The sequence below is a fragment of the Hyaena hyaena genome, unplaced genomic scaffold (assembly GCF_003009895.1).
Source record: "Hyaena hyaena isolate Hyena2069 unplaced genomic scaffold, ASM300989v1 scaffold_964, whole genome shotgun sequence".
Taxonomy (NCBI): domain Eukaryota; kingdom Metazoa; phylum Chordata; class Mammalia; order Carnivora; family Hyaenidae; genus Hyaena; species Hyaena hyaena.
Genome location: NW_024081597.1, coordinates 528,419 through 548,496, shown reverse-complemented (window position 1 = coordinate 548,496; position 20,078 = coordinate 528,419). Strand labels below are relative to the sequence as shown.

The following is a 20,078-nucleotide window of genomic DNA, read 5'->3' as shown; positions in this document are numbered from 1 at the left end:
TCCGTGTCTGTGGATGTTAAGTGACCCAGATAGGTAGGCACAGGGACAGGACAAGTGCCTCTGCTCCTTCTTCCTGGGAACCCACGTGCCCTGTCCGTGCCCCTTCGTCTTGCACAACAGTCACAAGGCAGCACTACTGATTCACTTAGTTTATTCATGGCCAACAAGGGCAAGGTCACAGAAATGTCCCAGAGTTGGCGTATTGGCTTCACAGTATTCAATCTTGACCAATACTCTGAAAATATATATCCTCGGTCAAAACAGGGATTGGGTGAGAAAGTATAAACTTATCAGTAGAACAACCCAAAGAGAGTGTCTATTGAAACAACTCCTGCACTCCAGTGTACATGGAACACTTGCTATGTGCCAGGCATCTTGCCAGATGTTTGTACTTGTATTACCATATTGAATTCCAAAATTTTTATATGGTATCATCCCTATACACAAATAACAACATTAATAATGCAAAGAATTTTTCGTTTGGGAAGAATCCTTAGAGATCTTTTGGTCCAGTGTCCTATACAACAGAAATTCCTTTTACAGCCCCCTTGATTGACGGTTATGCCACCTCTAGTTGAATACCTCCCTGCCCTTGCTAGCAGTCTTGTGCATTGTGATTTGATTTTGACCTAGGAGAGTGTTGTATTTTAGGATTGATTTAGGTCTGCACACCAACACGAGCAGGTGCTTTTCTGCCTTCTCTCCTAGAATTAACAGATGAGGAGCCTGGCAGCATGGCAACTCTTGCCTGAGGTCTTCTTGTTCAGAGAACAAACAAGTTTTGACTGGGAAACCTTGTTTTTATAAAGCATTCTGCTGAAACAATGTATGTTTCTGGGGAGGAGTTGAGATCTTTAGTCAAGTTCAGAACCAATTGGAACCTGGTGGATATTGAAGCAAAACTGAGCCTTTTGGGGTTCAAGTTTGTTTATTATTGGCAAAACACGACTTCCTGTTTTTTAGAAGAATTTTTTTAAAGACTCATAAAAAAGGTTCCTGAGGCTTCTTGGACATCAAATGGCTCTTACAAAACAATATTTTGATGAGTTAAGTGTAAATGAATCAGAAACATGTGGATTAAATTTCCCTTAAAATACACAGGGGCTTTGAAATTAAGGGAAAAAAATGTTTGGCAAAACATGGCCTGACTTTTCCCGAACCCAAAAACTTTGAGTTAGATTCGGAGACAATGGACCAACCCAGTTTTCAAACACATGGACTTCCATTGGAAATGGACCATGGATTTCAAAGCACTGTCTTCCCTTCCCTGTCCTCATCTCTCAGCTTCACTGGAGACATTTCTAGAACAACAACTGTTTTTTATCTGGATATCAAGATGCACCTCTCCATATGATGTCCCCTACCTCTTATATCCAGGATACTCCACTTTGAGCCTCCCTTCCCTCACTCACTTCCTCCTACCCCCATGGCATCACAGAGAAGATGTCAGGCAGCAAAAGAAAAGCCAAAAGATGAACACCAGATGCATAAATTCTCTACTCGTGAAAAAGTCTCACCATAAGTGAGACATGGAGTCATATAGATGCTCTACCAGAAAGAAAGGGACATTCGCTAAGAGAACCAAAAGCCACCTGGACTTGACGTCAGAAGACAAGCAATTGCCTCTCAGCCATGTATTCTGTCAGACTCCATCTTCTTAGGGAACAGATACTCCCCTCCTAGATTACTTTTCTGTGGGCAGAGAATACATATTCTTCAGGAATCTGGATTCTTGACACAGTACTTTAAGGTTGGTGCTGCACTCCCCAGCCAAAATGTGTCTTCACAGCCAGAGGACCTCTACCTAATGTCCTTGCCCATCAGCCAGGCAGGAAAAGGGATGGCCGAGGCAGTCTTCAATGCCAGTTCCTACCTGAGGAGGCTCCATTCATTCTGTGAGAGCCTCTGCACATTGGTCTTTGAGCTGGCTTTCAGTACAGGTTTGTCTCCCCCAGGGGAACTATGTAAATGGAAATCAGACCATTGCCAAGCAGCTTGAAAAGACAGCTTTCCCTGCAGCAATGCTGTGATTTCAGGTCTCCCTCCCACCCACCACTTCCCCACATCCCACCCTTCTCCTCTGCAGTCTCTGAGGGCTCATTCTGCCCCAGCTCTGCAGAGGAGAAACTTGTAAATGCAAGCACTCTGCTCTCCCTCCTCCACAGCTAACCTTTGAGAAGGTTATCTGATGGTACTTAGCAAAAGAGCTTACCACAGCCTGGCAAAATTGGTACCCATGCATGCCCACTTTTGCTCATGCTCTGAAGCCCAGGGTACCTGTACTTAATGATGTTTGCCTCAGTTTCCTCGCTAAGCTAAGCTTAAGCCCACCCACCAATGGAATATAGTTGGTATTCTTTTAATGATGGTAAATGCTGACACAAGGCTAGTAGCCTCTCTCTCCTGAGCTCTGGTGACCCAAGTTTGCTCAATAAATGGGCATTCTCTTCTCACCTAACTCAGCTGTCTCCAAAAGCTACTTCATATAATTCAGAAGATTGAGAAGGACCAGAGGAGGAGGAGCCAGAGAGAAGTCATTTAATAATCTATCAGAATATCAATGCAGACATCTAGAAAGCCTTGAACACAATAATGTACCCTCCTACAGATGCAAGAAAAACCATCTGACACATAGTCAGAGGAATGTACTTTGGGAATTACTCTCATAAACTTAATGGATTGCTCTAGGCAAGTGGTTCCTAAACCCAACTCATCTGCCAAATATCCTGGATATATATGTATATATCCTAGCCCCCATCACAAATGGATGGAATCAAAACCTCCAGGATAATCCCTGGTAACTGTATTATTAAAAAACAAAACAAACAAACACAACCCAAGTTCTCATGTTGACTTGCCCTTAGTCACTCTACTCTTAATTAGCGCCTTTAGAAGCAGAGGTGAGTGACCCAGAGGCTAAGGGATGCTGCTTCTGCAGGGAATGACATTTTCCTCTGGGCAAAGTTGACTTAGAATTTCTCTGAACTCCTCTTTTGAAGGCAGGACTGGGTCATTTCTCCTGTTTCCTCTCATTAACCCATCCAGATGGGGCCCTAGGGGACCCCTTAGAAACAAAGTCTTTTTTCCTACAAGAAAGAAGGAAATCATTATAGTTTTGTTGATACATGCTGGAAGGCTTTTGCATGTAGGCATATGGTTCTTCCAGGCTTCTGAACATCCTGTGCTGGTTTAAAAGGATTCCAAAATGTGAGTAGTTTTATAATCTTGGTGTAGGTAAAACAGCAAAAGCATAAATCAAAAAGATCGATAAATTTGACTGCCTAAAAGTTTTTAACTTTTTTTCTTGAGAGATAGCACATACGAGTGGGGGAGGGTCAGAGGAAGAGAGAGAGATCATCGCAAACAGGCTCCATGCTCAGCACGGAGCCTGATGCAGGCCTCGATCCCACAATCCTGGGATCATGACCTGAGCTGAAATCAAGAGTTGGGTACTTAACTGATTGAGCCACCCAGGTGCCCTAAGTTTTTAACTCCTATTCGTCAGAATACAATATAAACAAACTGAATTGGCCAAAGAAACCTGGAGAAAATTTTGCAACATACATGCAGGCAAAGGACCACCATCTTTAATAAATAGTTTTTTATAAATCAATAGAAAGTGGGCAAAGGTGATGAACAGTCAGTTCACACGAGAGATGAAATGACAAGCAGGCAAATGAAAATAATGTTGCACCTCAGCATGAATGTTTTAAAAATACAAATTAATACAACATTGAAATCCCATTACCTCTCAGGTTGAGAAAGGTGTTTTATTTTATTTTTAATGTTCATTCACTTTGAGAGAGGGTGGGGAGAGGGCCAGATAGAGAGGGAGACACAGAATCCGAAGCAAGCTCCAGGCTCTGAGCTGTCAGCACAGAGCTCGATGTACGGCTCGAACTCACAAACTGCAAGATCATGACATGAGCCAAAGTCCGACACTTAACCCACTGAGCCACACAGGCACCCGAGAAAGGTATTTTAAAAGGTTAATATCCATTATCCTTAAGGGTATGAGGAAATGGGTGCACCTACAGATAGCTGCTCAGAGTAAATTGGTACAAGCTTTCTAGATAATTAATATCAATGTTAAGAAAATGTGTGTATCACTCAGGATAGGTAGGGTGATGCTATGATAATGGAGAATCCACAAATCTCCATGGCTTCCCATAAGAAAGTGTACTTCTCATTCATACGACTTGTGTGCCATGACTCAGCTGTAGCTCTGCTCCACATTCTTTCACTCCAGGTGGAGGTCAATAGAGTCACCTTGGTCAAGAGCATCGATGGTCTTTTGACACAGGAAAAAGACATAGCAAAACACAGGCTGCCTCTTAAAGCTTCTGCCCAAAAATTTTAACAGCACATTTCATTCATTGGCCAAAGCCAATTGTGTAATCTCTAGGGTTCAATGGAGCAAAGACAAAAAATCTTCCCACAGGAAGGGGCATCACTAGAAATGAAGCAGAAGATTTGGTTAGGAACCATGCAATGTGTATTCCTCTTGACCTAATGTGTTCAACTTGCAAGACTGTATCTGAAATAACAGTGATATGCAAAAATTTATATAAAGGAATATGTAATTTGCAATGGAAAAAAATTGAAAACAATGTCCTCAAGTGTAGGGGGTTAAATAAACAAATTATGTTACATTTCTATGATTGAAGAATTTAGCATTCTTCTGTAAGTAGAAGAAAATACAATAAATAACATAATAACATGGGAATATGTTTAAGATGTTCACAAACTTAAAAAACAATGTGGTCCCAATTAAATGAAAACTGAGAAATGTATATGGATGTGTCAAAGTACTCCATAAATATTTGAATTAATATTGAATTAATAAAACAAAAACACTGGAAGGATGTTTACCAGAATTTTATCATATCTCAAGATATTTATTATAGGATAATTTTCTTTTCCGTCTTTGTATTTCTCTGTATTTTCCCTTTTCTTCTGCAATTGGCATGTTTTATTTTCATTCTCAGAAAAAAGATATTTTGTTTTCTAAAATCACTGTAATACATTTAAACAAAAACAAAAAGAGTTTGGTGGGAAGCAGGTATCTTTGCAGAAAGCCACAATAACAAAGCCTTCCTGTCCTTGAAGGTCTAGGGTGGCCAAGAACTATAAAATAATGCCTTTTCCTGAGGCAGTTCTGTTTGGTACAGTCTATAAATTATTTAGCATCAACTAACTGACCACTTTCCATCTTTCCTTTCTCTCTCTCTCCCTCTCTCTCTCTCCATGTCAGCCACAACTATGTTCGAGGGTCCATTACACTTTTTATCATCAACCTGCACCGATCAAGAAAGAAAATCAAACTGGCCGGGACTCTCAGGGACAAGCTCGTTCACCAGTATCTGCTGCAGCCCTATGGACAGGAGGGCCTCAAGTCCAAGTAAGTGCAAACCTGGAAATAGCTTAGGAACAAGTGCAGTAGGAGCTGGGAGGGGAAAGAGCTAGAATTGCCCGTTTGATGGTGCTAATTTACTTGGGGGCTCAGTGGAATGGGGTGAAGGGACTGCTGACTCAAGCCCCTCCCTGTCTCTAGGCTTAGATTTCTCAACTGTAGAGTCAAATGGTAGACACAATATTTCTCAACAAGGGCATTTTTGGTATGTGGACAAGATGATTCATTATGAAGGATGATCTCATTTCAAGCTACTTCTTAGCATCTTTGGTCCCTGCCCACTAAATGCCAATAGCGCCCCCTAGTCATGTGGCAACCAAAACACTCTGGTAGCTGAAAACCACACCCCTTTTAGCTGTAACATTCTGTAATGCTAGAACTCCCTGTTTGTCAGCATCTACAAACCTCATGGGGGTTTCAAGGGGAACACTGGACAAACGGTCAAAAGTTCAGAGCTCAAGGGTCTGTTCTGCCCCTAAATTTGTAACTTTGGATACATCACCTCTTGAATCTCAGTTTCCTTATTTCAATGTTTAGAAGAAAAGTTTTGAGGGCTCTGTGGTCCCTTCAAACTCTATAAATATATAATTCTGTGATACTCCCTCCCTCCCTCGGTCTCTAGCAGAGACTATTGACAACACTGACCTCTGCCAAGAGAAAACAGCTCTAGGCCACAGTGAGAAGAGCCTAGTCACAGGCAAGGCCACCTCAGCTCCCCAAGTAAGGCCTCCCAGGAAGGGTATGGGATGCTGTACAGACTGGGAGCATTCCTATTGCATTTTTAATGTTTACCAAGTTTAACAAAGCTGTAAACTTGGAGCAGGTGGCTTGCACTCCCACAGCTGCCCACAACTATTTGTGCTATAATTGTTCACTGTTTCACTGCAACCTTGGTGGCTTGCATTTGGCTTCCAACTGTATGTGCAATGGGAACAAAACACAATCTGGGAAGTCACTTATTGAGTCTCTTTAGCCCACCCTAGATCTGTATTTTCAGTCTTGGTTCACATACTGCCTCTTTTCTCTGGCTCTTTTCTCATGTACTTTTCTTTCCTCTCAATCCTACCTATATTAGGAGACTCTCTTGAGTATTGTATCCACTCTCTTTCTATTTCCCAGTAGCTCGTGACCAGTGTGCTGAATTCCTGGTCTTTATCCTAGGCAGGAGAAGCAGTTCCGGTGCCAGCTTCACTAAATAATTATTGACCTGGGCAGATCCTCTAATCCTAATCTCTTGGCCTCAATGTTCTCATCTGTAAAATTCAAGTATTGCTGTATTTTTGTCTGGGTCCCTTCCAGCTCACAAATTCTCATCCTGGGTCTGATTTTCTGAGGGCCATGAATATGTTCAAGTTTCCCACTGCCATTCACTAATGACCTGCAAAGTTATTTCTGGCAGCAGGGCTGACACCTCAGCAGTGATTGTGATAGTTCAGGGTCCAGTGGAGCCAGTGATACTAGGAACTGAGCCTGCCCAACATTGGGAAGTCATGTGTGCTGCGTGGAAGAAACTGGCCAAATGCCTTAGTCCAATAGGCCACTTGCTGGCTGTGTGTCCTTGGGCAAGTTCCATAATCTCTACAAGTCTCAGTTTCTTCGTCTCATGTCAAGAGGAGTAAATAAGGTAATCTATGTAAAGTTCCTGACACATAATAAGTGTGCAGTAAATGCCCACTGCCTTCCTTTTCCTCACCTCAGGACTCTAGCTGGCTGGGGAGGAAGAGGGGAACAATTGTTGTCTTTCTAACATCTCTAAGATGTTCTTCCAAAGCGGAATCCTCTCAGATTTTTAAGATAATGTGTTGCTAAGACACTCATTAAGACTATAAGAATGGTAGAGGTGAAAAACCATGAAACAGGAGGAGATGGTAGTCAGAGGGTAGCATCATTTTATGAGCTTGTTCCCTCACCAACCAAGGACACAGGCCCTTGTTTACCCCACCCTACATCCTTGCCTCCAGGATTATGAGCCTGGCCGCACCTTGGCCCTCTTGCCTGTGCCCGTCCTTAAGAGTGATTGAAGCGACTCCCACTGACTACTGATATTGCTTACGTTCCAATTATGTTGTCTTATACCTCACCTTCTCACCATTTTGATGGGTTGTCTTATGGCTCTGTTGAGAGTGTCAGAGAGACAGGGAAGAAGATAATAATCTCATTCCACAGGGGTCCTGAAGAGGGATATGGTAATGCCCACTGAGGTCAAATAACAATGCCATGCAATTGGAAGAAGAGGGAACTGGACTCAGAAGGTCTGGGTATGAATCCAGTTGCTACCATTTAATTGTGTGGGCAAACCTCAGCTCCCTTACCTATCAGATGGGGTTATTGTGAGAATCCAGTTAGAGCATGTGGGTGAAATGAAGCCTTCTACAAATGAAAATTTCACACACCCATGCACACACATATGTATATAAGTGCAAATATTGACATGCTCATATGATTTTACATATATCATATTAAAGAGAGTTTTGGATTGGGAGTTAAGAGAACTGGATTCTAGACCTAATCCTGCCACTACTTCCTGTGGAAATTTGAGCCCTTCACTTAATTCTCTCAGCCTGTTTCTCTGCTGTAAACTACTACTAATTTGACACCTCTCCCGTTCTAGACCTCAGTGGCTCTGACCCCGTGCTGTGCCATCCTGGACTGTTAGCTGCCAGCAGGGGCTGCCATGTGCACATTTAGTGCCCCCAGTGCTCTGCTGCATAACTCCTAATGAGTGCAAGAGCCCTCAGTGGTTCTGAGATGGAGGTTTCACAGGAAAGGTGTGGTTTTGGTGAAGCAGACTCTGCAGAAGAGGATGAAAGGAAATGCAAGGAAGTGATTTCAGCTTTTGGTGTCTCCTTCTCTGTTTTATAAGCCTCTAGGGCCAGATTCTGTGTTCTGTGTCTGCTAATTCCTTGTTGCAGCCTGGAGCCATATTAGCTCAGAAGAGGAATGGGAAGCTCTGGGAGCAGAGGAAACTTTGATTGCTCTTGTCTGGAGAAACCAGAAAGAGGATATGGAGCAAGTCAGTGTGCCATATAAGCCACCAGTTAGACTTTTTGGCCTGGGGTTTCAGGAGTAGAGAGATGCCAGGAAACTTTCACGATTGATTGAGAACATGGGGTAATTCTCATTCTCTTGGAGCTGCCATCAGGGCTGGGTCTATTTGAAATCTTGGAAAAGGTTTCCCCATGTGATCTCGGGGCTCAAGTATGTCAGGTACTGCACCAGAAGCACCCTTAGGGCCACAATCAGGCACAGTCTAGGCATCCAAGTCCGTAAATGAGGGTTCCTGTCTCTGATTTCAGTGAGTGAACCAATCATAGGGCCTGCTACTTGAGTCTCAAGTCTTTAGGTGAGAGATAGTTCCCATTCTCAGAAACAGACAAAATGTGGGTGCCCTATACCCTATAGGATGGAAGAAGGAAAACTTAGAAAACTGCAGTGTGTACAAGATTAGGATATTCTGTGTCTGGAATACATATTCTTTAAGGTTGGCTGAAGAAAATAGATTTAATTCAGAGAAGAAAAATAAGGTAAGTCATGAGGATTTTCTTCAGATATTTCAGAGACTATTCAGAGACAGATTTAGCCTAGAATCCTCTAAAATGAGAGCAAACCTGAGAGTACAATTTAAAAGAGAAATATTTCACCACAAAAGAGCTCATTTTCCAAAGGCTTGCCTAGTCTGAGGACAGGGTGCTCCAAGATTCTCACTCAGTGGGAGGTTGAGCTAAAAGAGTTCTGCTTCCCATTGAACTCTAAAATTCTATTATTCTCTTCCATTCTCCTTCCCCCACTCCCACTTCACTTTTGGAGCCTGTTGTCTCCATGGTCACCAGCCAAATAGCTTCCTCAGGCCACTAAAAGGCCACACAAAGAAGCTGTGCTATAAGAGGGAGTGGCAATAATATTTTCTCCAGGAAATCTCCAGCTGCAAGTCCATCCTCTGTCTTGTTCCTTGGTTTCTCACCTTTCTGAGAGAAAGACTGACATTTACATCCAAGACAATAATAGTTCCCATTCTGGGTAGGTCAAAGGGAACCTTTGGGGAATCTCTGTCATCCACAAAAGAGAGAATCTGCCCAATGCCTCATGTGCTCACAATGCAGTAAACATTGTCCTCTAGGGAATCAGTGCTACCCAAGACATAAATATCTCTAATGTCTTTTAACAAACAGGGAAGCAACGTGAAGTTGGGCCAAAGAAGTCAACTTACATCAAAAAGCAGAACTCATGTTTTTACGGAAAAGCCAAACTAAGAACAGGTGTTTGGTTACATCCCAGTGTCCTGCCCTATGTATCTTGTTCAATTCCAATTTGAAGGGAAAACTATCCAAAAATTAGAAAAGAAAGAAGCAACTTTCATCACAGTGATTGTTGTATTCTAACATAGTAACCTAAGGCAACCAGCAAATGCTAAGAATCCTAGGCCAGAATGACATTTGACCAGAAGTGATCTGGTTCATTCTCCCTACCCTTAGATAGTCGGTGGCAAAGCCAACTAGACTAGAAGATGTTCTAGGTTTAAAGACCTTTGGGGAAGGGATGCCCACAGTCTCAGTCCTGTCTGAACACTTAATTTTATAAGAACACTGTGACCCACTATAGCTGGGACTTTATAGATAAAAATAAAGAGTTTTAATAAGCATTATCTCATTTGACATTCTGAAGAGCCCCATGAAGAAAATAGAACAATTCCTGCCTTCCTCACATTTTAGAATTGAAGAAAATTAGTCTTAGGGCATTAAGTGACTTACTCAAGAGTCACACCACTATGGGGGCACCTGGGTGGGCTCAGTTGGTTAAGCGTCCGACATGGGCTCAGGTCATGATCTCATGGCTCAGCTAGTAATATGAGCCTTACCTGCTTGCAGTTTCTCACAAAAATAAATAAATGTTAAAAAAAAGAAAGAGTCACACAACTCTTAAGTGATAGAGCTAGAAAGTATCTAGCACTCCATTTTCCTGGCCCCGAACCCAGTGCACCTTCCTCAATTCCATGCTACTCCAACAGTCCAGCAATATAAAAGTGTAATGACATACTGGCAGATACTCAGTACAGATAAGCCTGTCACAATACTGTTTGGTTTCATTTCATCATAGTTTCTTCACAGAATGGATGTGAAGAGTATCAGGTTACTCAGCAATATTCCCTCCCCTAGGCTAACTCACCCCAGTTCTATTAACTTTTCTTCACAAGTCCTAATTTCAGAGCCTTCTTGAAAATTCTTCTGTGGCCTGCTTCTAAGATTCTTTTTCCTAGTCATAGAGTTTTTTTAATTCAAATTTCACTGGGCTTTCTTTCAAGAGAGAGAGCGTGCACAAGAGAGAGCAGGGGAGAGGCAGAGAAAGAGAGAGGGGGAGCGATAGAATCCCAAGCAGGCTCCATACCATCAGTGTGGAGCTCAATTCAGGGCTTACACCCACAACTGTGAGATCTTGACCTGAGCTGAAATCATGAGTTGAACTCTTAACCAACCAAGCTACCGAGACACCCCTCCCCCAGTCATAGAATTTTGATAAAGCTATTTTTTTCTCAGTCAAATTGGGTAATTCCCTTGTTTCTTCTATGCTCTTATCAGACAAAAGCATTATTAAATGCCAGCAGCAACTATAAATTGCTTTAATTTGAGCAATTAATTGGTCTTGGCCTATTATATTCTGACCCCATACACATAGGCACCTCTAGCTAGCTCCACTTCACCTAATGGAGCACTAGCTCAGAAGTACATCTTTGAGGGAAAGATGCTGGCATGTGAGGCTTCTCATATATCTTCGTCTATTCATCACCTTTTATTGAGATCCTACTTTGTTTCAGACAGAACTTGTTCCCCTTTAGCAGTCTTACCTCCCTCAGGAATCCCAAGTAGACAAATCAGGGGGAAAAGTCTGAACATAAGGTTTGATGTGAATTCTTCATCTCAGAATGTCTCTTGATCTTCCTAATGCCAGCCCACATCATCAGTAGCCTTCAAGAACTATTTAATATGGGGTGTTTGGGGGAGGGGGAAGGGGATTTTGAGGTCCCTGTCCCCAAGGAGTTCCTCTCCCTTACTAGAAACAAACAACTAACAGGAAGCAGCTGTGGGTGGGGCATGAGAGAGATGTGGAGTGTTTTTGCTTCAGAGTTAATAGGTTCTATATTAGATGTTTAAATTTCCTATCTGCACAGGCCTCTCTTTCAGCTGCCATGATTTTAGCTGAAAGAAACTTAAGGCTCCTATGAACCCAGAATCTTAGTCCCTGTTCTGTGAACAAATGAACATAATTTTTTTTCTTTTTCTACATACTGCTTATTTTTTCCATCTCTCTGGGATATGACTTTTGCTTTGATTTCACCCTCATTAAATCCTATATCAAAGAAAAACATTGGCATCTAACTGCTTGCCTTTAGAAGGGTGTCATTTGATGTTAGCCAAACAGAATAGTTCTGAAAATACTCAAGCTAACTCCCAGGTGCTAAGACTTGAAAAATATCTTCATGTCCCTATTGGAACAGATCACATTATGATACTTCATCTCCAGATTCAGAGCTTGGCGAGTGTGAGGGCTGAACTGGCCACCACCTGACCTACCACAATCTCTCTCTGATGATGACTAGAAGCACCACATTTATTTTTGGACATGGACAGATCTGGTAAAAGGAGCTTTGGGAAAAGTATTAACCCTAAGAATTCTATACCAAGGCTTCACTTACACACTCAGAAACAAAATATGAAGACCTGATTTCTGGGACCAAAAGGCCATTATTCCACTTATGTCAGCAGATTCAAGGCATCTAAGTGTTGAAGCTCTATACTGCCGTTATTAGTTGGTACCTGGAGTTTTTGAACTCTGTTTGACCAGATGTACTCCCTGCAGGTTTCCATTATCTCCACTTGTCTGGGATTATTTAAATTAGTTTCTTCTTAAAATAAACCACTTTATGAAAGTTTTGCAATTATTAAAAGATGACTTTATAGAGGAAAACTTTGGGAGTACTCTTCGAGATCAAAAAGTTCCCTCTATAACGTCCCTGACAGAAAGCCTGTCAGCTTCTGTTTGTTGAGACTGCTCATGTCATGCGTCAGCCCACTCTGGGACTAGACAGCTCTGATTGTAGGAAAGATCCTCTTTGAATGTGGCCAACGGCGTTTTCTTCCCATTTCTACCCTTGCTTTGGAAAAATAAAGCAGAGTAAATCTATACCTTCTTCATAACAGTTTTTCAAGGTTTCCCTGTAGAGTTCTAATCTCCAAGCAAACACAGAACTCCTTCAACCAGTCCTCAAATGACCTGGTTTCCAGACTATTCACTATCCTGTATACCTTAGAACCCATTGAGCTATAGAACTTTATCTCCTATTTATGTATCTCCAATTTTCTTACCTCAGACAAGCTGAGTTGTAGAGGTCTGAGAAGGAGTAGGAAATGTGAGCATTTTGTTATTTCCAGTTTACCTCACCAACACAGAACAGTATTATTTTTAAATCATTGCCAATTTCATAATGAAAAATAATGTTCTCATCTTCATTTGAATTCTTTGAGTATTATTCTGTGAGTAAGGTTGAAAGTTTTTTGTGTCTCAGCATTGCTTTTATGAATTCTTTATGTCTTTTGCTTATTTTTCATTTGGATTGTTATCAGTTTATTAATGATTTGTAAGTTTTTTCTAACATGAGGCAGTTTCCCCTTTGCTACCTATCAGATGTGTTAAAATATTTTCCCCCATATTTTATTTGCTATCTTTCCAACTATTCCATTTTTAGGGTATTATCTTGACATACAGAAGTATTCCCTTTTTATATAATTAAATCTACATATCTTTTACTTTGTAGTTTCTTCCTTTCCCCTGGTATGTCTATGCGTTTATATTCCTAAAATCAGATAAATATGTATCTTTATTTTCTTCTAATTTCTTTTTTGTTTCGTTTTTTATATTTACTTCTTTAATGCCTTTGGAATTCGTTTTGATGTTCTGTAAGAGGTAAGGACCACCAATAGTGCTGTTCAAGCTGACAGTGTGTGAGGAAAGCTGTTAACCCACACAGGGCATCAGGCGCTGGTTTTAAAAAGTCAGAAAAAAAGAGGATCCCTTTTTAAATTTTTCTTAATGTTTTTTATTTATTTCTGAGAGAGAGAGAGAGACAGCATGAGCAGGGGAGGGGCAGAGAGAGAAGGAGACGCAGAATCAGAAGCAGGCTCCAAGCTCTGAGCTAGCTGCCAGCACAGAGCCTGACGCGGGGCTCGAACCCACGAACCATGACATCATGACCTGAGCTGAAGTCGGACGCTTAGCTGACTGAGCCACCCAGGCGCCCCAGAGGACCCCTTTTTTAAATGCAAGCATGAGAATGGAGCCCTCTTTTCCCTGGAGGAAAAGGCCCTGCTCTCCAGACACGGCCATATCATCTGCAGCCTTTAGGAGGAGAGAGAAGCAGCAGAGGCTGGAGCAGGAAATGTGCCTGGGATTGAAGATTTATGAGCTGGCCTCGAGTGAATAGGAAGGTGGTACCTAGTCTAACCAGCAATGTTCACGTTAGTGTTTCAGTTCAGAAAGTCTGAAACAGATACTGTACAAGTAGAAATACAAATCTAAAACATAGGAGTATGTATATTTATAAAAATCCTTACACATAAGGCTCTGAGTCAGTTTGTAGAAAAAAATAAAGAGAAATAACTATACAGAGAAATGAGCCTTACAAATCTTTAGTTAACATAAGCTTACTACTCATTGAAACTTAGAGAATTTGGATTCTTTTAACCCTTGTGCTCATTTAAGGGTGTCCTGTGGTTCAAAAAGAGATGGTAGCCATAACCAAGGTATATAGCATTATCTAAGTAAATAATTATATACATAATCTGGAAAATACAGTGAAAGAGCTGAATGATATAGTTAGCCCCCTTCTTTCCTCTTGCCTGGAGAGATCGCACCTGAACCACCTTTTGTCTGTAGGGAACTCTCTCTCTGTGCCACAACCCAGGACCTGAAAGAAACCTAAATGCCTTTGAGAACCTACCCTTCAAGAAAAGCACAATGTTTTTCTTTTTCAGTGTTAAAGAAATGCAGAGTTCGTTATCTGTGCAAATGCTTCCTCTGATTCTGTCCTTAATTCCTCCCATAAAGTGTGACGCGCCCACTTCCCTTCTGTGTTTTGAGGAGCGTGTTCATCTCACTGGTGTGCACACTAGAGGGAAACATGAAATGAAGCAGTTCTGTTGAAGCAGCAAAAATGCTCACTTCAGACTGTTCAAAAATACTTGCCTTTGAAAAGTTAACATCTGACTTTTAGGATAAAAAAACCATGGCCTCTTGACATGGTACTCCAACACAGTAAGAAAAGCTCTTTTTATTAAAAAAACAAAAACAAAAACAAAAAACCTCAAAACGTGATGGTTAGAAAGCTGTGTGATTCCCGTTGACCCTCAGCTGCAAACGTATCCCCACTCTTCCTTCTACCCCCGGTGCTCAGTCGTGGCTACACATCGAATCACCTGGAGCTTTAAAAACCCCAATGCCCAAGCCACACCCCAGACCAATTAAACCAAAATCTCTGGCCTGGGACTCAGGCACCAGTATTTTTTAAAGCTCTCCACTTGATTCAACTATGTGGCCAAGGTCGAGAACCACTGTGTCTTTAGAAAATCCTGGAGCAAAATCCCAGCTGAAATCTTTGATTTCACCCAGATTCTATTCTTCATCTAGGCACTAAGCCATTTTGCCAAAGGTGTGAACATGCCATGAGCCCCTGGGAGTTGTCTATGACTAAGTAGAAGGATGTGTACAGCTCCCCAAAGGTTTTATTGTTTTTGTTTTAACTCCTAGATTAGTAATGTACAGATCACTGTGCAGATTCGAAGATTATAAAATATCTTTATACTTTACAGTGACTTGACATCTTAAACCGAGATGTTTAGGAATTCAGGGTTTTCACTTTGTACTCGGGGTTATTTTCTGAGTTTTTCATTTGCCCTCGGTTCCAGAATGCATTTTGTTGCAGCCCAGTCCCAGCAGCTGTCTCTGCACAGCCACCCATCAAGGCCGTGGTCTCCCCTCCCTGTCTTTGTTCACTTGGGGACTCTCGCTGCAGGCGGAGATTTCCATTCTGTTCCAGATAACCCAGATGAAACACTGGTAAATGAGCACTTTAAGCTAAAACTCACATGTTTCTGAGCGCTTGGCTCTAAACTGAGGGGCAAGGAAGCAGAATATGAAGGCAGTTCCACTGGGCTGAGAAGAAATGGCCTTTGTCTTCTCCTTTCTCCACACCCTCCAGAGTCTGTGGTTTGGGGGACGGACAAGACATAGGGAGCTGAAAAGTCTTAATCTAGCTCATCCCTGTGGCAGGGCCTGGGCCCTGAGTCAGGATTTCTTTGGCTGCCAAGCATCAGGACATGTGGCTCATTCCGGGATAGGTGCTTGGAGCACCGAACTACCAACCAGCTGCCGAAAACACCAACAGTCACTTGGCAGACTACTTTTTTTTTTTTTTAACGTTTTCTTTATTTCTAGGAGAGAGAGAGACAGCGTGAACAGGGGAGGGTCAGAGAGAGAGGGAGTCACAGACTGAAACAGGCTCCAGGCTCTGAGCTGGCAGTCAGCACAGAGCCCGATGCGGGGCTCGAACCCACGAACCGCGAGATCATGACCTAAGAGAAAGTCGGACGCTTAACCGACTAAGCCACCCAGGCGCCCTTGGCAGACTACTTCTTTTCTGCTCATCCTTGCAAGAACAATTCAGAGTCACTGCACACTTTACATTTTGACATCTGTGGGCCCTGGAACAGAGCCTGTGACACCTGGAATGTCCTGTTTTTCACTTTTGAGGGTGCACCAGTGCACCTGATATTATAGGGAACAGTTTATCAAAATCCCATTAAACCGAGATACTTGTTCCCTTGATTTAACATATGTGAATAGGTATCCAGGGAGCTGTGACTTTAGAATGATGGAACTAATTTGGGGTGTGGCTTATGGACTTGATCTCATACTTTTACAAATGGAAAACCCATCTGTGCACACGTGCACGTGCATGCACATGCAAACATGCATGCAGACACTGGCCCTCCTGACTCTCTTCATCTCCCCTACAGACTGCCCATAAATGATATGCTCCTCACCCCCACACTGTCTCCTCCAGCTCCACACAGCTAGGGCTCGGGGAACCTGCTCTCTTGCCACTAAGGAGACTAAGACAAAAAGATAAGACAGACCGCAGGAGGGTAAATATAGGAGAGGGGAGTGTAAGGAAGGCAGAGATGACTTCTGACCTGGTAATCTGGGAGGTCCTCATGGCTGAGGTGCATTCAGCAGGAGTTGGAAGGATGAGCCATACCTCTAGGAACTGCTAGATGGAAGGAGATTCCAGACAGTGGGATGAGATTACTGAAAGTTCAGAAGTATAAAAGTTCAAGGCCCATTTTATTTGAAGGGGGTGGGTGGTAGCAAATCATCTTATATGACTGGAATGCAGGATGCTTTGTAAGGTGAGGGGAAAGCCCACAAAAATATAATAGGACTAGAACGCAGAAGACCTCAAATCTAGGCCAAGAAGTGTGATTTTCCTGTCTCCCTCCTTGTGTAATGTATTAACTATGGTGTGTCTGACCACACATTTGCATGTTTCTGGGCTTTCTGTCTTTATGGGTAAGGTTAGGACCATGTCTGCTACAATTGAATTTATGCAACACAGAGAACAGTAGGGATATGAGTAATGCCCCTTACATACCACTAATGAATGTCGGACATCATGGCACTGATTCTTTACAACGGGAAGGGAATGGAGTTAACCACATGTTAAGTCTCCCCATAGTTTTTATAGCTGTTCCTCTTGTGTCCTGTGGTTTGAGTATGATATGCCTATGACATGGAGCCTTGAGATGGTCGCAAAATCAGATTTTCTTCCCAAACTGCCCCCAGATGATTTGCCCATCTGTTGGGAATTAACAATATCAGTATAAATCCAGATTCCTTCACTGGGCTCTCATCTAGTCTGCCAAATGTGCTAAGTTATTTAAGCCATTAGAAGCACATGGTAGAATCCCATTATGGCTTGGACCATTATTACACAGACTTGGATAGAACAAAGATCAAATCATGACCCCCAAACCTGACTGCAAACAGGAAAAGCCTATATCTCCAACAACTCACCTATAAAATCCCCCAGTTCTGCTTGCATGAAGGAGTCCCAGTGTACAGAAGCCAGATCGAAACTCCTCATTGCTTCAGTATGCCCCTCAAAGAACAGGATGAAGGGCAAATGATCTTATCAACCTCAAAACGTCTCAGTGGCCAGGAACTTCATATATGATGTGGGCTATTGGAGGCATGAGGGAAACAGGAAGCATTCATCTCCATTTGCTCTCTCTTGTACAATCTCCTCTAACTAACAACAGAGGAAGAGATTGGAGTGTCCAATCAGGAGAACTCCTAGAGAGGATGACTGAGTGGAACTCAACAAACGTTAATTAGAATGACTCTCAGAAGCAAGAAGACTTGCTACTTCTTGCTACCATACCACATGCTACTGAAAATTAAGATGAGAACAGTTTGGTCTGCATGCAAAATGACCCCAGCACACAGATAATACAAAGCTGAGAAGGATACATGCTAAAGAGGGAGCTGCAGATAATGGGCCTCTTTTCCAGCTGGGACTATCAAATAAGTTCCTGGGAAGGCGGCCACATCTAATGGGGCCTGGAGGGAAGGCTGGACTTTTTGACAGAGTCTACCAGATTCCGGGCAAGGCAAAAAGTACGCAGGAGGAAAGCTTCAGGGCACACTTGAAATCCTCCCCAGAACCCCTGAGGCAGGAGCACTCCTGAGAGGGTAATGAGCATCCTTCAGCCTTTGCTCCAGCTGAGCAAGTGAGACGAGAGACGGGGTGACACCAGCCTGCGGCCACTCCTGAGCAGCCCTCGTCAGTGGGGTAGCGATCACTCATGGCCATTTCAAAGGAACTTCCTTTCTAACCTCCCCCAGATAAACTGCCGCTCCTGGCACAGGGGAGAGGAGCAAGGCCCCTCCGTCCTGAACCTCCAGGCTCTAACCTGCCCCTGACCCGGAGAAGGGCAGGGCACTGCGCATATCAGCTTCCTAACTCAGCAAAGGGGCCGTGAGAGGGCAGCGGGGCCTCAGCCTCGAGGGCCTGTAAAGCACACACAGGTGCGTGGCGGCGGGGAAACCGGGGCGTCGGGAACCGGGCCGGGAGAGCGGGGCGCTGGGTCGCGCGGACACCGCCAGCCCCACACCTGCGCGGACCCCCTCCCTGCACGCTGGCGGAGAAGCCCGCACCCCGGCGGGAATCGAAGCCCGGATGCGCCTGATTCCTTCATATTGGCCACATTCGGGTGGGCCCCTTGCCAAGTGGACCGCAACGAAGTTTTTGTTGGGGTTTGATTGACCCTGTGGTTTCTTCCTCCGGGAGGCCAAACGCTCCGGGCCCTGCGGGGACCGTGTGCCGGCTGTCTGGGCAACGTTCGTGCTCTGGTTGCCCGGGAGCCAGTGCCGAGTCGGCTCTCCGCCACTGTTGTGTAGAGCAAGAGTGCCCTCTAGTGGCGCCCAGGGGAGCACTCTGGAGCGAGAGTCCGACTAGGAGGTGGGGGTAGTGAGGAGCAAGCAGAGCTGGTGACTACACACGCTCAGATTCGTATACATTCTCTTTCCTCTCTCTCCTTCCGCCCCTCCCCTGATCCCAACTCCTTCTTTCCCACCTTCCCCGTCTCTCATGGTTTAACGATCCGGAGACTGAGACCATGTCCAGGCCCGTACGTTTCATGCTGGAAGTCTGGACTAAAACTCCGGTCTCGGGTTCTCCAGTCTGGTGTCTTTTCCTTCTAGGTTCGTCTGCCCCATATTTATCTCCAATCCTTATTCTACTGAGTGCCCGCTATGTAAGTTGGTATAGGGAGAGCACAGGAATGAACGGAACAGACAATGGTTTTCCTGTCTAGTGGACAGACTGACAAGCAGTCAACAATGCTAATACCCTGTGATGAGGGCAGAGACCCAAGAAGTATGGGGTCATATGGAAGCACCACCTGACCTGAAGGACAGATAGGAGAAATTATCCAGAAAAAGGCAGATGGAAGTGAGACGGAGTAGAAGGTTCCAGGGAGCAGGAGCAACATGTCCACAAACTCTGAGGTCAGAGATTGTGCTTGGAGAAGTTGCAGCATGGAATCACAGGAGGTGGTGGGAGTGGGGAGCAGGAATGGGCAGGAACTAGGGTGAGCCTCTCTAAGGGGCTGGAGAAGTGAGTAAAAGGCTTTGCCTATGGGGTCTTGTAAAGGCTTTGGACAGTGTTCTGAGATCAGCAGGGAACTACTGAACACTAAGTAGGTGAATGCCAGGATCACATTTCTATTTGTGCAGGATCACTCTGAATTTCACATTAAACTCTGCCTCAAGCTAGATGTTAGGCTTTGGACAACCCACCTAAGAAAAGAGGAAAGGAATCTGAGGTTTCATCTAGTCTATCTTACACATGGAGAAACCCAAGCTCAGAGAAGGCAAATCACTCCCTCAAAGTAGCTGAGGCAGAATGATTATCTCTCTAAGTCCCTTCAACTCCCACTCAAGGTCCCAAATATACCAGCCAGAAGCAGACACAGCTTTCAAGCCTGCTCCCAATAATACACAGGCTTCCCCAGCCTCTGCCCCCACAAGGTCAGCCAGAGCCAGACCAGAGTCTAGC

At 43.7% G+C, this 20,078-nt stretch overlaps 1 protein-coding gene across 1 annotated transcript in view; it reads left to right on the top strand.

Moving 5' to 3' along the window:
- LOC120223178 (inactive heparanase-2) overlaps positions 1 to 20,078 on the top strand; it is a gene marked incomplete at its 5' end in the record, with an annotated part of 160,844 nt that overhangs the window by 134,290 nt on the left and 6,476 nt on the right. The window contains one exon of the mRNA XM_039221205.1: positions 5,255 to 5,401. Within this exon, the coding sequence (XP_039077136.1) occupies positions 5,255 to 5,401 (147 nt within the window). The remainder of the gene's footprint in view (positions 1 to 5,254; positions 5,402 to 20,078) is intronic.